Source organism: Netta rufina (genome assembly GCF_964035555.1).
Source record: "Netta rufina genome assembly, chromosome: 2".
Classification (NCBI taxonomy): domain Eukaryota; kingdom Metazoa; phylum Chordata; class Aves; order Anseriformes; family Anatidae; genus Netta; species Netta rufina.
Genome location: NC_140124.1, coordinates 120,074,638 through 120,101,107, shown reverse-complemented (window position 1 = coordinate 120,101,107; position 26,470 = coordinate 120,074,638). Strand labels below are relative to the sequence as shown.

Genomic DNA, 26,470 nt, shown 5'->3' with positions numbered 1-26,470 from the left:
GCAATAGTTCCACTATAGTTTCCTCCATAAAGGCAAGAGATTTTGAATAATTGGCATAAAAAGCTAGTGTAGTGTTATAGTTTATTATTTAAACCCCTCTGCTGTGCATCTTTCTGTTACATTGTTTTCCCTGGAAGCTGACGATGCATTCATGGATAGAGATACTTAGCTTGCTATGTAGATAGATATTAGAGATATGTAGATATTAGAGATAACCAGCTTGCTATGGAGATCCTTTTCCACAGCCACAATGTATTAAATTTTCTCAGTGCTGCTTTGGAGGGATATGTGAAGTTTCTTCTCACTCCAGAAATTCTCCTCCTAGTCAAAGGTACTGGATGTGGACAGGAAGAGGTAGAGCAGTCATTGTGTCCCTTGTGAAAACCTCTGTCTTTTACCTGAATATATATAACTTTGGTTAAACTTTTCTTTTTCCTATAAACTGTCATGTAGAGGTGTGATACTACTTAATAGACCAGGGCTAGAACTCATTATTCTGTTTAGATAGAAGTGCACACATTGAAGCCTTGTAGAAGGCTGTCTCACCACATATGAACATCTTCATGAAGTTAGTAAGATGTTCCTGCTATGAGGACTGTGTAAAAATCAAATCAGTGTGAATTCACCTGATCATTAATATCACTAGTGACACTCTGCTATTTAGCAAGCAAGAGATGTTTGCCACTGTACAAACATTGATCAAAAAGACAACATACATTTTCTAATGGAATAGGTCTCCATCATCTCAAAGTCAGATGACCTCTGTTAGTTTCTGTCATCTAAATGCCCAGCCTTACAAACGAAAGAGAAACCACTGGTTCTTTGATAGCAGATTTGGTAGAGAAATCCCTAACTATATCTATCTAGAGAAAAAAAATAAAGAAATCTCATTGTCCTGTTCATGTTTGCATGAATTTATAAAATGTGTTGACAGAAGGTATGAGCAAATGTATGTTTGGACTAGAAATATAATTGCATTCCTACTGAACCACTAATTTCTATGTAGGTAAGAAATAGCCATTTCAGCTACATTTCAGTACATATTCCAAATGCCAGTAATGAGGAAACTTTACAAACTGATGTAATTGTTCATATGTTGAGCTTCCAGGAAGTTCATTGTATGATAAATATTCAAATTGTTCAAAATTGAGTCCAACGTACACAGAACTAATGGCAGCAGCTGCTAAATATTTTTGGCTATACTCGTTATAATAAAGGCTGTTTCATGTAGGCATCTTGGACTATGAATTGTACATATACCCTCTAGCACAAAAATAGGATAGGAACTGCATTATAGAGGGCTCAGTTGTCCTAGATGGTGTTGCTGTAAAAGCAGGACAGCTGAGGCTGCTTGACCATAAGATTAATCGTAACAGTACTATGAATATAAGGCTGTATATATACTGTCAGAAAGTGGCCTATGTTCATGGAGGTATGAGCTATAGTCTTTGACCAATTATATTGTTTGTGTAAGTAGTATACATCCCTAAGTCTCCTTAATTCTAAATGTAACATGTGGGACTATAGTTAGAAGAATTAAAAAGGGGAGAACTTAAAAATCAGTAGTTGTAAGTAACTCAAAAAAACATTACAAACAAAGTGGCCACTTACCGCATGCTTTATTCCAACCACCTAAACACTGGAATATTACAGTTATGTAATTCTTGTCATTTTTCATACTGTTAGATCGCTAAACATGTTTTTGGTTATTGCCAAGCATAATTGTGAAATGCTGGAAGCATTATTGGTTTGCAAATATGTATTTCTTCATAGATGGATAACAGGGTTTTCTTCTATGCTCATTTGAATATCACTTATGAGAGATTTTCAAATAATGTAGTTTAGAGGAAGGATAGCGAGAGGACTGCAAGTAGCAAGAATTAAGTAACAGAAACACAATTACTAAAGAACTGCTGCAACATATTCTCTTTATGTGGTAGAGGTTTTACAATATTTACTTTATATGATAAGAGTTATAAGTAGAATTCTATGTTGTCTGTTCAGCCTATTATGCAGATGGTGCTTGATTAAAATCTATTTTAAACTACAGCGATTACTGCAAGATAGTGTGCATAAAACAGCTCTCTTAGCTCCATTAAAGGCTTTGGTACTATTGCAGTTTATTTTAAATATGCTTATAGACATTTTCCAGCTTCTCAAGGGACATTTAGATATCAACGATGTGCCTTACTTGATAGTTTTAAATCCTACACTAGATATTCTTGTGATCTATTATGTGTGCAACATGGTTAATGTACACTTCTTTAAAGTGAAAGATTATTGCTTTCTTGTGGTAAATAAGTTAAATACATCACCATAATTAAGCAATAAGCCGTGACAGGAGGTGGATTACCATGAGCTAACTACACCTCCAGGGATTTTGAGGCACAAGTCTATGCCTAGCAGAGTATATGTTTTTTATTTTATTTCCCATCTGTCTCTGCTTTGGTGGTTAGAAGTAGGGTCTATGAAGCTGATAGAGTGATGAGAGCATAAGGTAGGCCATCATCTCAGTCATTTGCAAGGTTATTAGTACTGAAATTCTGGTATTCTTTTTATTTAGTTATTTTCATATAAGACAAACAAAATTTCCCCTGTGAGTACTCTCTTTTTAACAGTAGGTTTTTGAAGACTCCTGATTGTTCAGGTTAGAGAATAAGATTTTAGAGCCATTCTCAGAACAGTTTACCAAAAGGCTTCTTTACACAAGTCTCTGCAGCATATCACCTGGTTTAAGAGTAGTTTAAGTAATGTGGTATCCTAATAGACAAAGAACCAGTAAATTTCATGGTGAAAAAAATACTTTGAAAAGAGGAAAACCTCGACAAAGAATAAAGATAAAAACTTTTACTCTGGCCCCAATTGCTGTCAAGCCTCCTTGATTATCGAGTTTGCATAGAACTACCTGAAGACTTTAGAATATTGTCAAATTAACTAGGGAGACCTAGTTAATCACAATTTCTCTAGTAGTTTTAACTACCATTTAGCTGGCAGTTTGGGTACTCTGTAGGATGAAATGATAGCAAGAGTCTAAGAGTTGGATAAATTAATAATAGGTAGCACACTGCTTCTATTTCTCCATACTTTCTAAAATGATGCCAGGCTCCATGGCTGTTAACTTTGTATTAAAGTTAAAAAGTACATACTGTAATGTAATGCCTAGGAAACAATCAACTTCATTTTCAAATTATGGCATCATGTTGTTCACATGTTTAATAAGCCACAGTGATCAAGTTTGTTCACTGTAGTCACCTCTGTCCAGTTGGGCACCACACAGTGAAGTATATAAGAAAAATACGAAAGGCTCAGATGGTGAATATTGTCATTTTCCTTATGTGGTTCTGCTGATTTGAATATCACTGCTGTGTCACTTGATATGCATTATCAAAAAAAAAAAAAAAAGGCATGTGATAAAAGTCAGATCTGGTCAATTATGACTTCTTCTCATATGTCAAACTGCTTGATGTACGCAGTACACTGGACAAAACCAACAAGAGAAAAAAATCTTGAGCCCTCTCTTAAGATCACACATCAGTGCTACAGGTGTAGTAAACCAAGTGATCTTATCAAGAGAAACCACGTAGCCATGGGGCTATGCTGAAGCATCTGAACAGTGTCCCCTTATGTCCCCTTATGTGCATGTAAATCACCTAGGAAAGGAGGGTGTTGTCCTGGTCCTGATCAAGATCTCTGAGCTATTAAGTGGCAAATTTTTGTTGCCTGTAACACATTTGCATAAATACTCGTGCACTATTTTATTCAAGTAGTACACACATGTGCACGTACACTGCTCTTCATATACCATTCCTCTTATCCTTTTCTCAGACCATAAGGAATTTGCATTTATATAAGCAGAGGAAAAAACTATGCAGCTAAATCAAGATGGATCAGAACTGGTCCTCCAAAGGGTTCCAGACTGTTTATACGGGCAAAAATTTGTTTCTTCAGATTTTAAATAGAAGGTGTGCAGTAGTTTCTCTATACCTTGAACCATTTTATTCACAGTCAGGTTCTCATGACTGAGACTGAACTGGTGGTCAGGATGTAATCAAACATGTCCTTGATTTACTGCATGTCCTAGCCATTAATGATAAAATTTGGAAGAAGTAAGAAGATGACCAAGTGAACTACATGAGAGGATAACAATTATATGAAAGCAAAATATAAAGCCCTTTGAGGGGAAAAGTTACATAATCCGAACTGTTTATAGCAAATTTTATATAGGAGACTAAGTCAGATGGTGTCAACATTTGGATTATCAAATATGACAACTAAAATTGTGTTTTTGCGTACAAAATCCAAAATCTGTGTGTGTGTTACAGAAACTGTAATGATGGACTGAATTAAATTGGCTTTTTTCATAGCACTTTTCTAATTTTATGTTACAGGTCAATGGAGGAGAGAAGAGACCTGCTTCAGATATGGGAAAGAAACCCAAAACTCCCAAAAAAAAGAAGAAGAAGGACCCAAATGAGCCACAAAAGCCTGTGTCTGCCTATGCATTATTCTTCCGAGACACTCAAGCAGCCATCAAGGGCCAAAACCCCAATGCTACTTTTGGCGAAGTCTCTAAAATTGTAGCTTCAATGTGGGACGGCTTAGGAGAAGAACAAAAACAGGTACAATATGTGCTGCAGCTCAGAGGCTTTGTTTCAGGAAAATGTTATCTGGGTCATCTAAGCACTGTAGGCAGCTTCTTTTGTTTGCAGGGATGAAACCTGAATATGCGCGATATCAGGAACATGGTTTAAAGAGACTAAGATAAGGAGAGTATTATTTCATTTCTTTTGTCAACGTATGAAACGACTAAAAGAGGTTTTTAGTTGAGGGTGTGACAACAAACCTTTAGATGATGTTTAGTATTTGTTTATGCTGAAGTCAGTGGGCCCAAGATTTCAGAGCAGGGCAGACAGGGCAGCATTGCACTGTCTATGACAGTGTGGCGTAAGAAGACATTGCCACCAAAAAATATATTTCTGTGCAGTAGGACCTGACACATATCTGAGCTCCCAATTGTTCCCCCAAATACCATTCATCCTCTCTTTAGCAAACCATCACTTTTCTGTTGTTATTGGTTGCATTTTTGCTATCTGACAACAGAATGGATTGGATAGGTGAAGAAATGGGAACTTTAAGAAAGATACAGGTGTGGAGGGATATACTGAATGGGCATTATAATTGGATACAGGATACCTGGGTGGGGACAGACAGGGAATACAGGGAGTACTGGAACAAAAGTACCTCTCATTTATTCACACTGAACATACTATTATTACATAATAAATATAGTTTAGTATGTCTAGCAGTAAAAAGCAAAATAGTACTATGATTTTTTGTAGGTAAAGTCATTTGGGCTTGAAAAAAAAACGGTTTTCTTCACAAATAACTGGAAGGTATATGCATGTCTAGTTGCCTGTTAAGGTAAAAGGGTAATAAGAATCCAGATTTGGCACTTACTCTATCCAGTATGTACCCTGGCATAAGGTCAGCACTGGGAAGGTTTAGCTTGAAGAAAGGTAGCTTTCTATATCTAGGGTTCAGAAATCTCACTTGGCCTGGTGCTTTAGGGACATAGTTTGGTGATGGGACTTCGTAAGTCAGGGTGATGGTTGGGCTTGATTGACATGTAAATGATGTGATTAAATGATTGGCTAACATGTAAATGGTTCTAAGATTCTATGATTAAGGTTATTTTGTTGTGTTATGTCTTCCTTCTACCATTTTTAGTATGTCCAACAAAGGCCAAGGTTACATCCTTGATCTGACAGGCTGTTTAGACCTTCCCAGTACAGAGGTTCTCTCGTAGCTGAGCATTAATTTTTGGGAATATGATGGTGGATATTCATTCTTGACTTAAAAAAATTCAGAGTATGCTTTTTGTTAAGCTCACAAGCAAGAGGTTTTCATGCCATTCCTCCTTGTCCTGCATACCTGCAAGCCGGCAGCAGGGAGAATGCTAAACCATTCAAGGAGTAGCCATTGCTCAGCAGACTACCCAAAAGGCAGTTCAAGAAGCAACTTGCTGTACCTGCTGTACTTAGCCAGGACCTCAGGCCAAAGCTAAGAGACTATAGTTTCTACCCTTAAGAAAGGTCCTAGACCAGAATCACTCCCCATGTTTGAATCTGCATGCCCTAACACACCTAAGAATACTCCAGGTACTTAGATCTATATCTTGGACCCATCTTGTTTGCCTGTGGGATTGTGTATCCAGACTTTTCTGAAATGGTGAAAGGCAAAGACCCAGACTTCTCAAGAATCTGTCTGTCTAGTTATCTCTCTCTAGTGGTGACACCAACCAGAAAAATTATTTCGCCAAATCTTGTGCCTGTTTTTAATCCCCTGTTTTTCATAATGACCTAAATATGTGGCTGTTGCAGTGGTCATCATTTTTATTTCCATAATTTTTGCTCTGCTTACAAAACAGAAGACTTAAATTCATGCGTAACAGTCTAGCACCATATAATGGAGATCAAGCTAAAAGAATACATATTTCCATGGAATTTGTCATTTTACTAGTACCAGAAGAAAGTTACCAGTCTTTTCATAGAATTTGGCTTAAGAAAAGTGTATAAAAAATAAATAAATTTTCCAGCTTTAACTTGGATTCCTTTTCTGGTTGAAAGCAATAACTGAGTAAGTCCCACAGTGGAACAGCAGAACACAATTTATTTTCCTTATCTCAGTTGTCCTTAATTTAAGTTGGAACACAGGAGAATGATGTGTTGCAGAATCCACATAACACATCCATGAAAAAATGGCTAAAACTGAATTTTTAAACCAATTATTCCAAGAGTTTGGTTAACATGTCTTTGTTGCTCTTTGACTCATTTTGCCTGTTCATTATCATCTGTTAAGTACTTGTTAAAACTCCAGGCCCAGGCTCTTTCTAATATAGCATTGTACAAAAAGAATAAAAGATTTTTTCCCTATTAAAAAAAAAAAAAAAAAAAAAAAAAAGATCCTATTTTCTAGAATAAATTTAAACTCATTCTTTATTCCATTAGGGAACTAATAGTACAAAGTAATGATTACAAGACATCTTAACTGACTAGATAGTCTGTATTTTAAAGGCCTAATTTTTCAGATCCAGAGCATTAGTAACTGTTATGAAACCTGTGTCTCTAGTAGGGAAATTGGACTCTAAAAATACTAATGATTAATGCATTATTTGGAATTTTGCATTGAAGAAGCTTCAGAAACTCAAAAGTAGTTAACTAAGAAAATAATAACATCATTAGAGGAATACTTTATTGATGAATTATACTTGTAGGGAAAAAAATCAATTATCATAAAGCTTCTGGCTTTTATGTTTTGGAAGCGAATGCTTATTCTGGAATTTAAATAGAATTATGTTTCCAAATTATGTTTCCTGAATTGGAACTCCTTTTACTATTTAAATAGTAAATATAAATGAATCAGAAAGTAGAACATAATGCAGCTATTGAGAAAGAAGAATAACCCTGTCTTTTTATGCCAGAATGAAGTCTTCTCTGTTCTATGACCTGAGCCAGCTTTTTCTGAAATGCACAGAATTCTTCTTGTTTATCCCTGCAGATTGACCACAGAACCACAGAATAAGTAAATGTATTGAAACTCAGTACAGTAACAACCTGAGGGCAGTATATGTATGCCCAAGCCTTTGTAAAAAAAATTATATATATATTAACCTGACATATTAGATTGTAGTTTAAAAGGGTTTGTGCAAGAAGCACATATGTTTTTCCAACTGCAAATAAACTAGGAAAATGTTGTTTGAGAAAATAGAATTTGAATGACAAAAAAGCTGTGTGCCTTGCTGAGGTTAGGGTTATATTTAAAAGTTATCACACACTGATTCTCTTACTATGCAAATCTTGCAATTTATTAGGTTAAAGCATATACCAGTGTACTTCCACTCTCATTTTACCATATAAAGACATTTATATTTTTGTGTCATATGCTATAACTGTTCCCTTTAATTTCTGAGTATACAACAACCATTTTCAAACAACTCTGGTGTGTGTTTGTATTTTGTATGTCCAAACCTTTATACACAGAGAGCTCTAGGAATTAAAGGGACTTATGATGTCATAGTTTTTTTTTCAAATTCCAATTTGGGTACAATAATGACACATAATCAGAAGCAGGGACTGTGCATTTTCCTTCGTTTTTCACTGTGAATGTTTTCTAAAAGTGTTCTGATTAGTAAACCTGTGAATGGAAAGCAGCTGTAGCAGTAGTATGCTAGGATAAATTCTCCCCAGTGCTGTAGCCACAGCACAGGGATATTTTCAGTGGCTTTTCTAGATCCTCTCTTACTGTCACGATCATTGTTTTCTCCTTAGTCAATACTATTTTTCTGTGCATCCCTTTTTATAGCCTATTTATGTACATCATTGCCCTTTGCACACGTTTTTACTGCAAAGGGGAGAAAAACAGCCCCCAGGGAAGAGGGTTCAGCATGCTAAATGGTCAAGTCTGTGGCTTTCAGACAGAATGCTGGTTCAAACTAGGTAAAAAGGCTACTTAGGTCATTTTCTGTCCTTAGATGAAAAAGGAGAGTCGTTTTAAATCAGTACCAGATGTGTGTGTACTAAATAAACCTTAGGTTTCTAATTGGAGACCTAGTAAAGCAGTAGTATATATGGCAAATTACAAACAAAATGTTCTTGTTTACATTAGTGTAACTTTAAAACTTCAGCCAAAGACATTAATAAATGTGCTATTATACTAAAAATGGAATTGAATGGCTATTCAACAAAATTAATCTCTGGTGTAGCTTCAGTGATTTAACTGGAATTCTAGCAGGAATGAAGTTGGCCTTCTATGAACAGCTTAGTGTGTGTATGTACGTGTGTATGTGTGAGCATGTGTTTCTGTGGGCTTACTTAAGTGTTGCACTGGCCTTGCAGCAGGAAAAAGGATGGATTCACCTAAGGGGCCCAAAACTTAACGATCAGATGAAGCAGGCGAAGCGACTGTTTGAGTGCTGTAACATATGCCTTCTTTCAGGCTGCATAATTCATACACAATAATATTAGCTGCAACAGTTAGCTCAATGGCAACACCTCATTATTTTATCCCTCAGTATTTATTCCTATGTTTGACGCCTCATGAAATTACTGTTAATGTGTTTATATAAGGGCAGATCTGACACAAGTGGGAAGAATTTAATTTCCCACTCATTCTTTCCTGCTGATGTGTCCTCTTCCCCTGGTAGAAGTGGCAAGTGTAAATAGTTAATTTGCTTCAATTATGAGCCTGTCCTGCTAAATTAGAAGCAGCAGGAATATGAAGAGCCAGAATTATACTTATGAGGCAGCTGACAAATCCTCTGAGCTTACAAAATCAAATCATTTACTCCTCATTGGTGCTCAAAGACCCACTAGATAAAAGCTGCAGTTTATTCTTTAACATCTGATGGAACTTGGATTGTATGTTACCAATGCTTAAGTAAATTGAAGTCCTTGTGCATTAGTGTCAATTTTTCTGATGTTGCTAGCATTTTCGTTGTAACCCACAAGCTTTCAAGGGTTTCTATTTTGGTCAGTAAAAATAACTCAGACCAATATGGGCATAAAAAATATCTGAGCATGTTTTATAAGTTTCTTTTTTGGGGAAGAGAACGGTGAAGTTTTAGCAGCACCTTATCCAGTGCCAGGAATGAATCAGGTAGGTTGGGAGGAGCTTTAAAAGTAAGCTGATGAACACTTCATGACTAAAATGCTGATACTTCGATGTAGCATAACTCCTGGCATAACACCAGAGCTTCTCTTGTGGTATGAGACGTGACTCAGATACAAATGGATCAGAGACTGGTGTTTCAAGAGGTTTTGGCTCATGCTGGTCTCCAGGGACATGTAACCTCTCTCTTGGGACACTATGCTGTGTCACTTGATGTACCTTGATGTGAAAAATAAGCTCATCCCATGGGTGGAAGAGTCATTGCATTCCTGTTGCATGGCTTTGCATGTGGAGTGCCCAGAGTAAGGGCATCAGGAAGTTCAAGAGACTTCAGTGCATCTGTTAAGATAGCTCCAGAGGTATATGCAGATCTTCAGGTCAAGGTAGTCAGTAGCATTTTGAAAACGTAAATTTACATTTTTTTCACTCTTATTTATGCTCATATACTCATGCAGATGCTTGTTTATCTACTTCTCATTCCCTCATTCCCTCTATGGAGAGGACCTTTTTTTTTTTTTTTTTTTTTTTATGTTTGTGCTAATGAAGTAATCTCCGAGGAGTAACTTTGAAACACTTGTAAGAGGATGAGAATGTACCTTCAATTTATTAGATAAACAAGCACACAAGGTTTAAATTTAGCTTTGTTTTCTTTTTGTAAATGAGAATAGGAAGCAAAGGCACATCTGCGTGTGCATACTGCCAAAGTGAATTACAGACAAAATGGATTCAGGAATAGGCACAACAGACAAAAACCTTACACATTCCCTCCTAGCTACTTGCACTACCAAAGTCACTTTTACAGTGCTGCACATTAGGCCTGTTTGGAGCTCCGCTGTTTTTCTTGACAAATTCCTGTATTGAAATTGCACTGTGCACTCAGGAGGGGAAACCTTTTTTTTTTTTTAATACAAAAAATATATTAAAAAAAATACTTAAAAAAATGCAATAGGAACTGTTTCTTCTTACTCTATGTAAGGTTAAACAGCCTCTAGTCTTCTGGCTTCCTGCCTGCTCCACCTGGCAGGTGAATTCTAGCACCCATTTCCTACTTACTACATGTAAGAGACTCTACCAGATAAATACCATACGTTGCCTTGGAGTTGTGAATGTTGGCTGTAGCTGCACTTCACCTTCTTGTTGTGCTTGAAAAGAGCTGGGCCAAAAAGACCATTGATTCTAAGTATTGCTGCAGCAATATTTAGAAATGATAGCCTTAATTTTCTACTCATTCTTCTTCCCAACCCTTTATCCATATATTTGAGCTCAGCGGGAACATGGCTTTAAATCATTTGTGTACACAACTGGACTTAGGCCCAATTATTATGCTCCATTTGGCTCACATCCATTAAAAAAAAAAAAATCCAACAGGTGCAAATAATCACCAAATAAATCATGTGTTTAATGTCATTTGTTTTGTATCCCACGTGCTTCTGATGAAATAAACAACCTTGCTCCTGTAAGTTGCAAGCATTGAGCCTGTAAGGTCAAATTTAGTCCTGGCGTAAATGGCTGCAATTTCCAGTGAACTCCATAGAGTTTCTCTATTTGTACTAGAGTTGAATTTGGCCTGTGATCTTTACCCTGCATGCCAGAAAGACTGAATTCTTTCCCCTAAGCCTCTAATATGTCATAAGTGTCATTTTCATGCTGTACAGTCTAAGAGACTGCTGAGCCATATAGCTAGCCCTGGGCCTCCTTCTGTTACTGTATGTACCTAGATTAAAAATGAAATGGTAACATATTTCAGTATCCATTAAGCAATTCTGAGGATTTTTTTCTGACTGCTGTGGGAATATCTCTCTCCATATTTTAGAAGAATGTGTGCAGTTCTAGGTGCCTTTGCTGCACAATCAAAAGATTAAAACTAGAGATATGTCTCCCACTTGGAAAAAATAGAAGTTTTCTCTATGAGCATAGGTATGCAGAGCCAGGAATGACAATCTGAATGTGGAATTTAAGTCTGGATTGCAGCCTGCCATATTTTATCAGATGACATTCCTGTAACTGTAGCCTATGAAAATGATACTCCCATGGGTAGTAACACTGCAGAGACCAAAAAGTCAAAATCGATCATGTTGCTTTTTGATTTGCTGTTTTTGCATATACTATTTTTTCAGGTTTATGGAACACTTCCATCAAAACAAATGTGGGCACCTTTACATCATTTTAAAAAGACAAATATAACTTGCTTGGAAGTGTCAACTCTAAGGAGACAAAGATAAACCGAAAACTTCCCCTTCTTTGTCATCCTCCTACCAGCTATTTAGGCAAGGCCAGGGAAACAATATGGTTCTTTGTAATGTGCTCTGTCAGCTAGGAGACACAAAGCTTTTCCAGACTACCATGAGGCACAAATTCTGAAAGTCTCCTTTTCTCCTAAGAATATCAGTCAGTTTAGCTCACTATCTCCAACTCCCTAATATCAAAGAGGATTGTAGTTAATGGTTCCTTCTTCCGTTAGAGCCTGTTATTTGGACATGTTTGCAGACATTTGAGTCCTGTTTCCCTGAAGGGTGCAAGCCACACTGGATAGAGTAGGAGTCCTGCTGCATAATGCGTTGATATGTTGATAGTCCTTCACAAGCAAGTTCAAAGGAAGTTCATCAGGAAAGGATGACTAACCAGAGCAAAAACTTGGCTAAAGGCATTACAGGTATATTTCAGTTATATATATCAGTGATGAGTTTCATATCATCCAACACAGAGAAAAGCACAGGAGACACAAAGCCTGCCTGAAGGAATTTATGATCTAGGAAGACAAAAATTATACAGCAGCAAATACAATAAGCAAATACATAAGCAAACATGGCCAGAAGTTGGCATCATAGAAAGAAGTGCAGATGTTCTACTGTGGTTTTAATTTGGTAAATCTAGTATTTGTGAGTACTTGTGGCTAACCATATAACCCACAACCCATCTATCTCCAAGTGAAAATTGGGGCAGCCACTTTAAGGATGTTTATCACTAATAATAAAAATAATTCAGCCTCTGGTGTAGGTGCAGCATTTGTGGTCCACATGTATGGTTAGCCCAGGGAACTGGAGCTAAAGGGTGCAACTGCAGTGGTCTGGGAACTGGTACCAGGCTGTTATGCTACCACTGGAGAACACAGAGCATCCATTTTCCAAGGTGGCCTAATTCATTTTAATTGCTGTCTTCTGTGCTTATACGCACAAGGTAGTATTTCGTACTTCTTTCAGAAAATACCTTTTTCTATATTGCTTTGCTTAACCGTGTAAGGGGACTTGAAGCTACCTTGCTGAGTACACTTGGGAAATGTAATTAAATAGTAAACTAAGAACCTGTGTATTATGCTGTATAAATTTGCATTCATGATTCACAGTAGGAAAATAATGCCAGCAGCTTCCATTTGTAGACAAATTAATGTAATCGTGGTGTTTTGGGGTTTCTATAACAAGCTGAAGAGAATAAGAATAAATTAAGCTGACCCACCCTGCATATACAGAAAATATGTATGTTTTTTTCCTGCCATTTTCACAACTGGGACAATTCAAAAAATAAAATATTGTATAAGAAAAAAAAAAAAAAAGTTGTAGAATAAGAATGGGCCTTTACTTCCTGAATGACAGTCAATATTAAATTATAATGTTAATTGAATTAAAGATAGAAATTACCTAATTCTGTACATATATGCTCCTGTCAAGTTACTTTTGTAATAATTGTTGCTTGCTTGAAGGAGGAGAAGAAAATGACCTCATAAGAGATTTCTGATATGTTAAAAATGAAATTAAATATTGTCACTATATGCTATAGATAAGCAAAAGAACAGAAACTTGCTTCTTGATACAGGAAAAATGATAAATGTATTATTGGAAATTATGTGTTTCAGAATTTTGTACTATCTTAAGTACAAAATACAACAGAGCTTCAGTCATTTTCTGGAGCACATTTGAATGATGACACGAGCCTTTTTCCTCCCGCAAAGCGCTGCAAGGATGAAACTCTGTTAACCTTACTACAACACAAAACTATTTAAGCTCGAGGGCTAAAAATTCTCACAGCTGGAAAAGAAAGAGAAAAAAAAAAAAAAAAAAAAGTTGGGAGGGGCAGATAACTTGCTCATACCTGTTTTAGGTACTTCTGCAAATGCAGAGGACACTCCCCACTTGCCCTGCCTTCATAAGTTCCCAGTACAAGTCCAGTCTAGCACAACTCAGTGAACTGGTACCACTGCCAGGGCCAACATTAATTTGTGGAGAAAAGTACTGACAGCCAGACCTTGCTGTTACTCATGAAAACGAACAACGCCCAGGCAGGCAAAACTTACTCTGATTTTTATAATAAGCCACAACAAATCAGAATTTCTAAAACTCATGCAAAGAGCATCTACCCACTTGTATTTTGTGTAAACAGTGAGTGTCTTGAAAAAGACAACAGTATCAAGATATTGACGGCAAAAGCTCGAGTCATTGTCCTCAGAGGACATGGTGATACCCTTACAGTGATGAAGCAGGGCAAGTTGTCTGCCCTCTGGCAAACTAGCCTGCAGTAAGCATTCTGGCCAATGCAAGCCATCAAAGAGGGCTAGAGTTGTAAAAACCCTCTCTTCCCATCCAGTAAGAACTTCTGTGCCGTAATGACCTTTTACATAATTAGTGTTACTATTACAATGGAAGACATGGTGTTCATTTGATTATTACTGACTCACCAGGAAACCTGAGAAAAGAGGGCAAGAAAATATGTATGCTGAACATGGTAGATATATAGGAAAGTAGGCAGGAAATAATATAAAGGCTAAATGCTGATATTCCTATGAAGTAGTGATGTTTTAGTTGTTGATTTACAGAATTGTTGTTAGCATCATATTATTAAGTTAACCTCATGCAATATGACTATTTGAGGGAAAAGTCAGGTCCCAGAGGACGCTTTCAATATGCTGTGACTGTAAGTGCACAGCAGGAGTGTATATTTTTGATATTTGTGTAATGCAAAATAAAATCCAATGTGGAAGCAGTAGATACATGATCTTTTGAAGATCATTATTCTGTGTGAAATTCTTTGTTCAAATGTGTTTTTTAAATTGGCTATCAGAAAGATGCAGAGCCACTACAATATACAAAGCTGTATAACTTAGTCTTTGTTCTTTAGGTCAAGATAAATTCATTTTAGCATCTAGGAACAGATTGTTGACTAATTTTTTATTAATTCTCAAAACAAACTGTACATTTCTCTATTAATCACAAATGATTACAACTTAAAAAGAAAATTACTAGTTTTTTGTTTGTTTGTTTGCTTTAGTTTTCCAAAACAATAGGAGATCAGCCAACACTATATACTTATCTTAATCTGGATAAATTACAAGGTGGCACAGATACAGTTGCACAGCTAAACCAATATTTTTTTCCTCTCTATATTTACAATTTTAGAAGCCTAAGACTTCTCTGTTTCCATTATGATCTTTTGCTTCCCTGGGAAGCAAAATCTTTAATCCTTTTCGGCAGCCTCTGAGTTTTGCCAGCCTGTATTTGAGGATTGTTCCTGAAAGCCAAGCCTCAGTGAAACAAAAACATTTCATCAGCACATTCTTTATAAAAATGATGTTTTACACGGTCCTTTCAGCTTAACACTGTCACTTTGTATTGTCCTCTGTGGACAATACCTGGTGCCTGGACACCTGGTGCCTAGGTTGTGCATTTGGCTGAAGAAGTGGACAGCAGAGACTCAAAAATGCAGTCCCATTTTGTGTAATGTTGTGTAAACCAAATGCCCATGAAAATATGAACTAATCTCTGCCCTGGGCTTAAAAAAATGCCCATGTGACTTAAAAAAATTGTGAAACACAACAGTTATTTAAAAGTAAAGTTTCCTTCCCCTTAGTTGTCTTCCTTACTTTTAAATTTTACATTTGGATATTTTTTTAAGCATTTCTGTACAGCGTGGAAAGACAGCAATTAATCCTGCTTAGTTATATGAGGCCAAGATGCTTGCATGATTCCAAAATCTACTGTCTCAGAAAAAAAAATAATACATGAAGTAGTGAAAAATTCATGATAATATTTGCAAAGAGAAATGCTGGCTTGTTCCTGAATTTGTCACTGACATCGCTAACAGCAAGTCATTATCTGGGCTCCACAGGTCAGGAAGCGTTTCTCCTCTTGAGAACTTTCAACCCTAAATATCTACGTATACTTTTATAACATCATGTTACTGTAGTGCCATGAGGTCCTGCCTAGCCCTGTAGATAATCTTTGATCTTGAAATTTGGGCAAAATTGAAGTGACTCTCAAAGCTTTTTAATCTATTATGAGATTGTGCACATGCTGCGTTTAAAATAATTTGGTAGGTTGAGAGAACTGTACAGAAATAGATCTATGCTCCTGAGAAGTTAATTAGAACGATATGGGATCAAGACTGGAATAATGACTAACATTTATTATCCTCAGCAGTTCCATGAAGCTTCTCTGAGTGCCCCCAACAGTTAATCCAGGGAAGAGAGAAAGCCTTTTGGCTGATCTGTGTGGTGCCATCATCTCCTCCTTCATTTAGCTCACATGTCTTCCTGCACATTCCTGTCTTCCCCAGAGGCTTTTAACTCATCTCACAAGTGGGAACCAGTGGAAAGGCTCACACCTGCCTTCCGCTATCCCTAAAGGTCCCATTTGCAAGTGTGCCCTGCACTTCACTTTGAACAATTAAACCTGAGATGCTGTGAGGGATATTGTTTTTTTTCAGTACTGCTAAGTAGCTAAAGGGTGTTTCACACTTGGAACAATATTTTCATTAAAATATTTGATGTTTATTATTTCACTCTTTAGAGTATATGAGCAGGAAAGGATGTTTACTTAGAAAGACTTTATGAAGATGCATGAGACACACCGGTGATATATAAAAACAAAACCAGATTAATTTACCAATGTGACACTCTTTGTTTTTAGGTATACAAAAAGAAAACTGAAGCTGCCAAGAAGGAATATCTGAAGCAGTTAGCTGCCTACAGAGCAAGCCTTGTATCCAAGGTAACACATAATATATATATACATACACACACATATATAGTAACATATTGCAAACCATTTTCAGCATTTTTATGGTGCTGAGCCCCATAGTATTTAGTGCAAATAGCCTTGTTTTTTATCACCTTAAAATTAGGATATCCATCCTCTGTGCAAATGTTCCATAAAAACAGTCATCTCTCTGTGAACAGATCCCTTTTCCCTTCTGGTCATAGTGACAGCACTCCTCCAGGCTGGGAGTATCACTGCAGTCAGAGAAAGGAAATAAAGGCAAAAATACCAATATGCCACAAACTCTGCCATGACACACCAAATAGACCACAAACATGCCATGCCAATGCCGGGCAGCTGCCATTCTATCTATACGGGAAAAACCATACCAGACACAAAATCCCTGGGTTTTTGTTTGTTTGTTTTTCTTCAAGTACTGCTTTTTTACCTTGCAATCACAGTGCTGAAAATGGTAAGCTCAGCTCACATAGTAATCTTTTATACAAAACTGTGGCTTTCCATTTTACATCTAGCAAGCAACTTGTGTGAGCACAGCGTAAGTCACTGTAAGGCCGTACAGTGGCACCACGTAGTGGAACACCAGTGTATCCCCAGTACACATCTAGTAACAGCTTTTCATATTGACATATACAAGCATTCTCAGTGCCCATAATTTTGTAAAAGACTGTTTAAAGCTTGTAATACACTTTTAAATATGCAGAAGAAATTATGTGAAATTATTGTGTTGTGACAACATGAAAAAAAACAATTGAACAACTTCATAATCATACTAGTTAGAATCAAAACAAATTTAGATATATTTTGTTCCTTCATAAATAAGCTTAATTTTAGACTTAAGTAAGCAGTATGAAGCACTATCTTATGTGACATGAGTAGAACTTTTTGTTAGATTTAAATGTTTGGGGAGGTTAGTCCTGCAGTCTACTTCTGTGAATGTTACATTAGTTTTTACACATTTTCAGTAGAAAGACTATATGATTATCCGTACAAGGAGCTTTCATGCGTATTTGTACATTATCTTAGTATGTGGTAAGTATTTGTGCTGAATTTAAAAGTCTTAAATATGGGCGCTATCTTTTTTTCTTTTTTCTTTTTTTTTCTTTTGTGCTGTTTTGTAAGCACTTCAATTTTGTAGCTACCATAAGAAATACTAATGCATTAGTTAATGGGATTTACAGGATGCCTATAATTTCTGTCTTAGGTCTGTATGGTTGTAGAAATATTCATTGCCTTCAGAAAGGGGTACCATGTGTACATAAACAAATTTGTTTTAAATAGCCTACTTATTGGCAAAAGAGAGGTCTAAAAAGCAGGTCAAAATATTCCAGTTGTTTTTGAAGATATGTATGAAGCCAACTCTTTGTGGAAAAAAATTGCATGCCATTATTCAGTATATCATGGACTGTTCATATAAAACTCTATATAGCTTAGTTTTAAAAAAGCAAATATAACAAAACCCAGATTTTTATTTTGTTTTTATTATTTTGGAAAGGAAAAAGTACATTATGGCATTTTCTGAGGTTTGTATTTACAAAAAAAAAAAAAATTACAAGGTTGTTGACCTGTTCAGTGCATGAAGCCATTTGTGCATATGTTTAAATTTGTCGTTAGTCAGAAAAGCACCGGAGCATTCTGTTAACTTTTAAGCAATTATTTAAATTCTGCCGATAATGTAGTGTTTTCCTCTACCATGGAAAGTATCGAAATATAAACTTAATGAAGCTGAGTACTAATTGCTTACTCTCATGAACGTGCTCAATGAGTCCAAAAGAGCTGCCACATAACTAAAGCAACTCCATATTGGAATAAGGATGTACAATACTCAGTTGTAATATTATATCAGTATATTCTAAATTATCATTATTAAATATTTATATGGCACCAGAAGAGTTGTAGTTCTTTAGATAGTCATGTAAGCATGAAGAAATAGATGTAATATATTATTAAGATTGTTTGGAGTCCATCTGCTCTTTTCTGTCCATGTGTTATATTATCATCCATAAAAGCTATATTTAGCTAATATTATTAATAATACAAAACCTTATTTGCAAAAGTTAAGACATGCCAGAAGTAACACACCTTTTCCAAAAATAATCTAATACAAAATTAACGATTTGCTCACATAGTACGTTTTATACTTTATACCCCAGTCTTTGGGTCTCATTTCATATGCTTATATGAAGGTGTCCTCTGTGCGAGCTCTTGTGCTGCATTTACTGCAAATCGCTTAACCTTGCTTCTTTATAGGATTTTCCATTCCACTCCTCCTGGCAGCATTTTAGTGTTAAAAAAAAAAAAAAAGTGCATTCATCTTCTCAACAATACACTAGAGCAGGAAGTTTGTATTGTCCACATTTTCAAACACAGAAAAAACACTGTGAAATTAAGTTTTTAGTGATTTTGGATGTCCTGCTTGGAACATCTAGAACTTAATTTTTCATGGTATTTAAGCAATACTACACCTTCCATGTTCAGAGCTCCAATGACTTCAGGGTCAGCTGGCTGGCAGCTATGAGATATATAGTGGTGCTTCATATCACATCAGGACATCTGCATAACATCCAAGTAAGTTGCCCAACTATCAAACTTTCTTTCTCCTCCTTCTCAAAAGACTCCGCCCTTGCAGAGCAGTAGGAACAGCAGGGAAAGGTCCTGCGCAGGGTCCCTGTCTCTAGCTCAGTGGGTGCCTCACATCACCCAGAGCAGCTGCTTGACCAATTTTTCAACTTTTGAACATTGATTCTGCCACTTTTTTCATGAAGCGCTGCCAGTTTTTAAAGAATTAGTGAGTGTAGGGCTGGTATGTAATTGTGTGGTTGTGTTTCTCCATTTATTTGCAGTCTTTTTTTTTTTTTTTTTTTTTTTTTTCTGAGAAGCAAAGGAATGAACATATGCCAGGTTATACCTGAGTGGACCGGATTTGGAGCTGAATTCAGTTCACCCGCCTTAGCCATTTGAGCTCCTAGAATAGTCAGAATAGGAGATCACAGAGAGAAAATTTCCAGGAGATTTCTTAGCCCTTGCCTGACAGCAGAATAATGAAATTCACTATCATTGTTATATTGTTTTCTACCCATGGTACCAGGCTGGAAGTGGGGTATCAGTTGGGGTCTGTGGGCTTTTCTTTGATGCTCAGACCTTTGCCCTCTTTGTTCATTATTTTTTTTTTCTTTCTTTCTATTTTTTTTTTCCACAAAAAAGCAACCTTTTACTTCAGCCAAGTTTTTTCTTGCCTTCAGTGTCACTTCTCCTCCATATACCCTTGACTGTAGGTGCATAGTGAAGGAAACTGAGAATGAACGTGAGGAACATGCTACCTGCCCTTCCTCATAGAAAGCAGACAGTACTAGGAAAGCCCATGTGGAAGAATGGGCTCAGATGAAACAAGTATATAAATTTGGATGACATTTCACCAGAAGATGAGATACTCATCTTTGACACAATCTGTCATTGTCTCTTCCAGATTTCAAGTCCCTCCTCCATTGTATCTTAAGGAAGAGTACCCATATTTGTCAGAAGGGAGGCATATGGTGCTTTCTTCTAGGCTCTGTCAATAAAACTGAGAGGTTCCAGTTGGAGTTTGTCACAGTCACATACACACACACACAAACACACACAAAGTCACTCACACACCTAATATGTATAATTCCAGATTATGTTATTTGATACAATCATAATTGAAAAGAATGGAAGTGTCACCAACAACTTCAGCAACAGGATTGCCAGTGCCTCTCTAATACATTCTGAAATGCTTTAGTGATGTCTTTATAAAACAGCACTACCACCCATCAAATAAGTTAAATGTAAAACTGTGTAAATATGTCAGCTATGCATTAATCCACACTTAATTAATCAGTGTATTTCCTATATTTTTCTGCTTTGTTTATAATGATTGAGATTAATGGGTCTATAGTTGAGCTTGTTCATGTGTATAGGAATTGATATGTAAAGTAAAAATCACATTACAAAGCATTATATCTTCTGCTATGCAGATTGCCATATTGCTTATAATACTGACTAAGCCTTTGCATTGTAAACAAGTGTCTTTATATTTGCCCTTAGTTGCAACTTTTAGTACTATTCAGGTCCAGAAATGCAGTCTCTGGTATCTGGTAATTTGTACAGCATTACATAAAATGCTGTGAATTGCAATTTTACTTTTTCATAAAACAAGCACTTTTTCTAGCTTAACCAGCCTTTTTTTTTCTGGCTGACATTAGAGTTTTTGCTGCATCTTTTAAATATATATATTTAATACATATATATGAATAAATGTTAAATATGTTTATATATTATACGTATGCATCTATGTATAGTTATAAAACATGTATGTGTATTATATATTTAATATGCATAATACATATGTCAACTATAGCAGTACAAGTTTAACTGTTTAAATAATACAAAGAAGATTCCTCTTTCTTGTTTTGTTCTCTCTGGCTAAATGAATCTTTAATTCTGTTCTGTACAATGGCACAACTTCAAGTTTCATGCAAACAGATTTTAGCAGCTATGGCTGAAACTAAAACCACTCATCTAGGAGAATATTATTCAAATTGCAAATGCTCAAGCACATTTCAAAAGTCTGATGTTGTGTCTAAGTCAAAGTGGTATCCTCATTTGCCTTTGCAACAGACACAATGGGCGTTTTTCAGTTTTGTGGACAGTGCAGATCTTTTGGACATGTAATATTTCTCCTTGAAGTATATGGCACATGCAGTTTTCCTAGCCAATCACCATGCAATTGCTATATACATGTATATATATATAAATAAATATATATATAAAACATTGTGTGTGTATATATATATATATACATAAAACGTTGTATATAGAGACTGGCATTGCCTTAATGTCATTAGCAATTTATAAACAGAGATATTCCAGGCACCCAAAATATCTGTGTTATGTGTATAGTATTGCTTAGAACAATCAATCTCTGCAACAACCTCCCCAGGGATGTGGTAGAATCCTCATTGCTGGAGGCTTTCAAGATGCAGCTGGACAGGGTGCTAGATATTCTCATCTAGACTCCCTCTTTCCACGAAAGACCTGATGATCTTTTGAGGTCCCTTCTAACCTGACTGTTCTATAATTCTATGATAATTGAACAGCCTAAGGAATCTATACAAGGCTTTTTCAGACTGCAGCGAACATGGAAAAGTTTTAGCTAGTTGCATAAAGAAAAATGAAGACCACATTTAAAAATAAAAAATAAAAAGGCCAAAAACCCCAACCAGTAAACTCAATGGTGTTAGTTTCCTGTTTCATATGTGAGAGCACTTGCCACAAAAGGCAAAAAATGTCAGCTCTCCTAGATCATGGCTCTCCCCATTCCTAAGTAAATGTGGATGTGCAGGTGTGTTCCCTCCACTATTTGTTTTCTGTGGCCCAATTAATCCCAAATGCTTTTCTGCATAGTGACCAAGCTTCAAATGTAGGGAAACACCCTATCCTAGGTCACTCCATCTTTAAATAAGCAGCTGTTGGGATTTAGCACATTTCTTTTGGAAATACGGTTCTGAATATCTCTTGACAGAACAGAGGGCTAACCTGTTGTGTCTACTGGTTGGTGCTTTTATCAAATGGCTATTGTGTACAAGGAGAACAGCAACCCTTCTGCTGCTGGCAGAAAGGCACCTGGTTTCTACTTTTTGAGAAAACAGATTCCTATATTATATCTAGCCCCAGTCCATGCAGATGTTCTGGAATTTCAGAAACCAGTTCAGGCTGTTTACAGTGAAATCGTCATAGAATAAATAAAAAATATGGCTGTGTATGATGCATGATTTTATTTTTTTTTTTCTGGTAGCTGTTAAAGTGCTACAAGGGAATTGGCAATGCTTCCTGTAAAACAACAACAGAAAACACAGAATGATGATATGCACCTACAGCTTTTACTTTTCTCCGTTAAACATTAGAATCCCTAGATGGGAAAACTATAATGCAAGGCTTTTACAGCAGATACTCAATATTTCTGTGATACCTCAGTCTTTCTTTCTGGAGTTAATACGATATACCAAAAATCTTCAAGTGATCATAAATAAAATCATGTATGTGCAAGTATATGATGTATCAGAATATCTGGTAAGTGAACATATGTATCAATAAATCAATTGCCTAATCTTATGATAGCACAAATCAAACCAACTTCTTGTCCAGCAAAGAAACCAACTATTTACTGCAGCTGAAAAAGAAGAGCAAAGGATGTTTAAAGTTAATGCCATGAATTGTATTTGAGGGCAAATCATGTGAAACTTTACATTTAGCAGTCGAAAATCCTAGTGATGCTCTCATAGCACTTCAGCCAAAAATGTCAGAAATGTCTTGAGCTTGAGAGAAGCTATGTGTTGATTTGTAGTGGATTTATGTTTGTTTTTGAGTGAGTTAATAAAACTAGATTTTACTATTAGCTGAGTGCTTCCATTTGGGGAATTAAAACACTTGTATCAAATTAAAGTTGCATATCCTTTATCACATGTATCCAGGTTACATTCATTAAACATCCATTTTTACTTACATACCCTGAATGAATCTGTGACAATCCCCTGCAGATGATGACAAAATGTATATTTAGATTTGAAGATGTTCTTCTGAGCCACCTTAGCTAATTATAGATGACAACCCATGGCTTACTCCTTTGTTCTGAAACATCAAGAATGTGTCAAAAGCTTCTGAACTCTCTAGAGTCCCCAATATTATTGCAATAGGTGACTGGAATTAGCAAAATATGAAACATCATTTTCTAAGAGCCTCTTGTGACTTAGGTAGGAAAGTAGCTGTATTATAAATATGCATATGAATTCTCTACCGGAGTGAATAGAGTTAAGTCAAAGGAATCTCTAAAGTAGTTAAAGAGCTAAGCAGGAAAGAGAAAACAGTGCTGGAGAGCAGTCATTCTCTCATAAACAGCTTCACAGCGGTATTAATAAAATGGACGAGCCCATGCAGGCTAGAAGAAGAGATTCTTCTCAAGGAGAGTCTGGGGTTGGAGGTGACCTAAAATGTCAAAAACACTAAAAACAGACAGGATTGTGTGAACACAGAAAAGCTGAGAGAAGGAATAAACAATTCAAGATGTTCCTTCCACCAAAGAGACAGCAAAGACAACAGATGCAAAGTTAAGCTTAGGTAAGCTTCGTAGAAGCTGCATAAATATTCAGCCAATTTCCTTCTATCTACCCCTCTAATGTCATGGTACTGAAGGTAACTCATTTAAAGCTGAGTCAGGCCTGCCAAAGACTGATCACAGCCTACCTTGCTGGTACCAGCTGACATAATCACTGCTGTTACCTGGAAAGTAACCTTCATTCTGGTCATAAAGTCCAAAAACTGTTGAACTCCTCAGCATGGCTCAAGAATGGATGCCAGTCACTAGAAATGCACATGGCACTGCCATGAAAAGAGACAGTGTGTCAGCTGTGTTAGATGCTGACACATATTCATGTATTCATTTGAAATCTTAATCAAGTTAAACTCTTTTCCAAGCTTTAAAACACTCCTATAGTGCATTTTCATTGCCCATGTAGAGGGGATGCCAAACCCAGAGCACCTGTTTCTCATTTAAAATAAAACTCTATTTTTGCTGTGTAAAAAAGTCTTCTGAGGTGATGTTTACCCACAAGTAATGCTATTTGCATTGTTAGAAAGTTTGTGCTGGCCATATTGGCCATAAAGCTTGTGGTGATCCTCCCCCTCTACTCAGCCCTGGTGAGGCCACACCTGGAGTATTGTGTCGAGTTCTGGGCTCTCCAGTACAAGAGGGATATAGGGCTACTGGAACGAGTCCAGAGGAGGGCTACAAAGATGATTAGAGGCCTGGAGCACCTGTCGTAAAAGGACAGGCTGAGAGAACTGGCCTGTTTAGCCTAGAAAAGAGAAGACTGAAGGGAGACCTCACCAATGTATATTAAATTATACAATTGTCCATCAAATTGTCCATTAAAGTTTATAGGAGACTTTCCATTGAATTCAGTAAGGATTGGGCCATTAGACTACCACCTTCTTAAAACATATTCTCACTTTGCTTTCAATCACGTGGCTGTTTTTTCTTTTCCAACAGACAATTGGCAATTAGAATAGCCAATGTTAGCCAGAAGGCAGCCACGAAAGAGAAAGATTATCAAAATTTATCTGTAGGGTTCAACAACTCTTTGGTTATGTAGAGCTACAGATGATGGTTTAAAATGCAACTATAGACTTTCCAGAGTGGAAGTAAAATTATGTCCCAAAGGAAGCTTTGGAGTTTTCCAGGCATCACTAGGCTGCTGCTGTTTCACTGAAACTTCTAGGCCGAACAGGATGCCTGTGTCAAAAATCACTTCTCAACTGTAGGGATGAACTGCAAGTTTTGGGGTAAGGTAAACCCCAGTGTCACTTTTCTCTAGGGAATTTAACTTTCCCATGTTTCCATATTCAGTCTACAATTAGAAGGACCATGGTAGTTCTCTAAAAAAGAAAGAATAGCTCTGGATGAACAATGTTTAAACCCTTAACCTAATTTAATTACTTAATGTGGCAGATATGCACAAGCAGTTTTAACACACAGTGAGAGAATAGAAGGTAAAGTTTGCTTTGCTCTAGAATTGGAAGGAAACGTGTAAATTTGGTCAAAACTTGCGGTTAGTCAAATCTTGACTCTGCGCTTCTAAAACTTTTTGCAAAATATTCAGCACTCAACACTTTCTGTGGACAATATCATTTATCTGTGTCATTTCATGTTTACTTGAAAGTATGATACAAGTAGAATTATTTTCTGGACAGAGGGTTACTCACCAAGGCTTTCTATAAACTCTTTTTGCCAGTACTTTTAATTAATATAGGTATATTAATTACTGTGAGATATGTTTATTTTGTTTCCTTCCTTTCGCTATTTCTTTTTTAATTTCATTCTCTTTCTGATGGGCTTTCAAAATGTTCTTCCCCCTTTTTCTTTGGTTTTCAGTAAAACAATAGATTCTTTTAGAAAAAAAAATAATAAAGGTTTTGTGTAGTGCCTATCAGGCACTTGTACTTTTTCTATAGCGTTCCATTGCCTTGGCCAACCTAACTTGCCTTCAGCTTCTTATTGTTTATATATATTTTTTTAATTTAAACAAGAGTATTAGATGATGATGTTAGATGAAGAGGCAGTTCAAGAAATCCTACTCCTAGCCTATTAAGAACTTGAAAGATTTAGAGTAAAGCTTTGAGCTGAACTTAAGAACAAGTAGAAGTCACTCAAAGACCATAAAGAACTGTCAAGAAAAGTTAGTTTGTGGTCTGAGAATATATTCACTGAGTATGCATACAATAAATCCTCTTACCATTAACTAAATATAATATTCTGTCACCCTCTAGTGGTGGGTCTCCAAAACCATAATTATGACAGTAGTGGTAAAAGATTTTTTCATTGCATGTCTGGTAGAACACATTGTCACATACAGGAAATATTATGCTTCAACGTTAGATGGCCTGTGTGTATGGATTAGTAATTTTGGTCTCCACTACAGATATCTGTAAATAAGTATATCTTATAACTGAATGCCACATTTAGAGATTTAAATTGCCTGTTTTGTCTTTGGGCAGATTAATTAGCTAAAGTGGGCTTTTAAAAATTATTTCCCTACTCTTCTTCTTGGAAAAGGTAAAATAAAATTGACTGAGTATCAGCCTGCAAAATTAGGGAACACGACTGTGCATCTAGAGCCCACACTGACTTGTCATATCCCTTCTTTCTTAATTTCTAGACTTACCCATAATAAAGGTGCTGTCCTAGTTAAGACTGTCTGATACTGTGTTAGACAGGTGCAATGCCCATTCAAACCTGTGAAAGCAGT

The 26,470-nt window shown here is 36.4% G+C and overlaps 1 protein-coding gene across 1 annotated transcript in view; it reads left to right on the top strand.

Annotated features, from left to right (window-relative positions):
• The window catches only part of TOX (thymocyte selection associated high mobility group box), a gene marked incomplete at its 5' end in the record, with an annotated part of 219,790 nt that overhangs the window by 178,477 nt on the left and 14,843 nt on the right, over nucleotides 1-26,470 (top strand). The window contains 2 exons of the mRNA XM_084283136.1: nucleotides 4,389-4,619; nucleotides 16,563-16,643. Coding sequence (XP_084139262.1) covers nucleotides 4,389-4,619; nucleotides 16,563-16,643 — 312 coding nt within the window. The remainder of the gene's footprint in view (nucleotides 1-4,388; nucleotides 4,620-16,562; nucleotides 16,644-26,470) is intronic.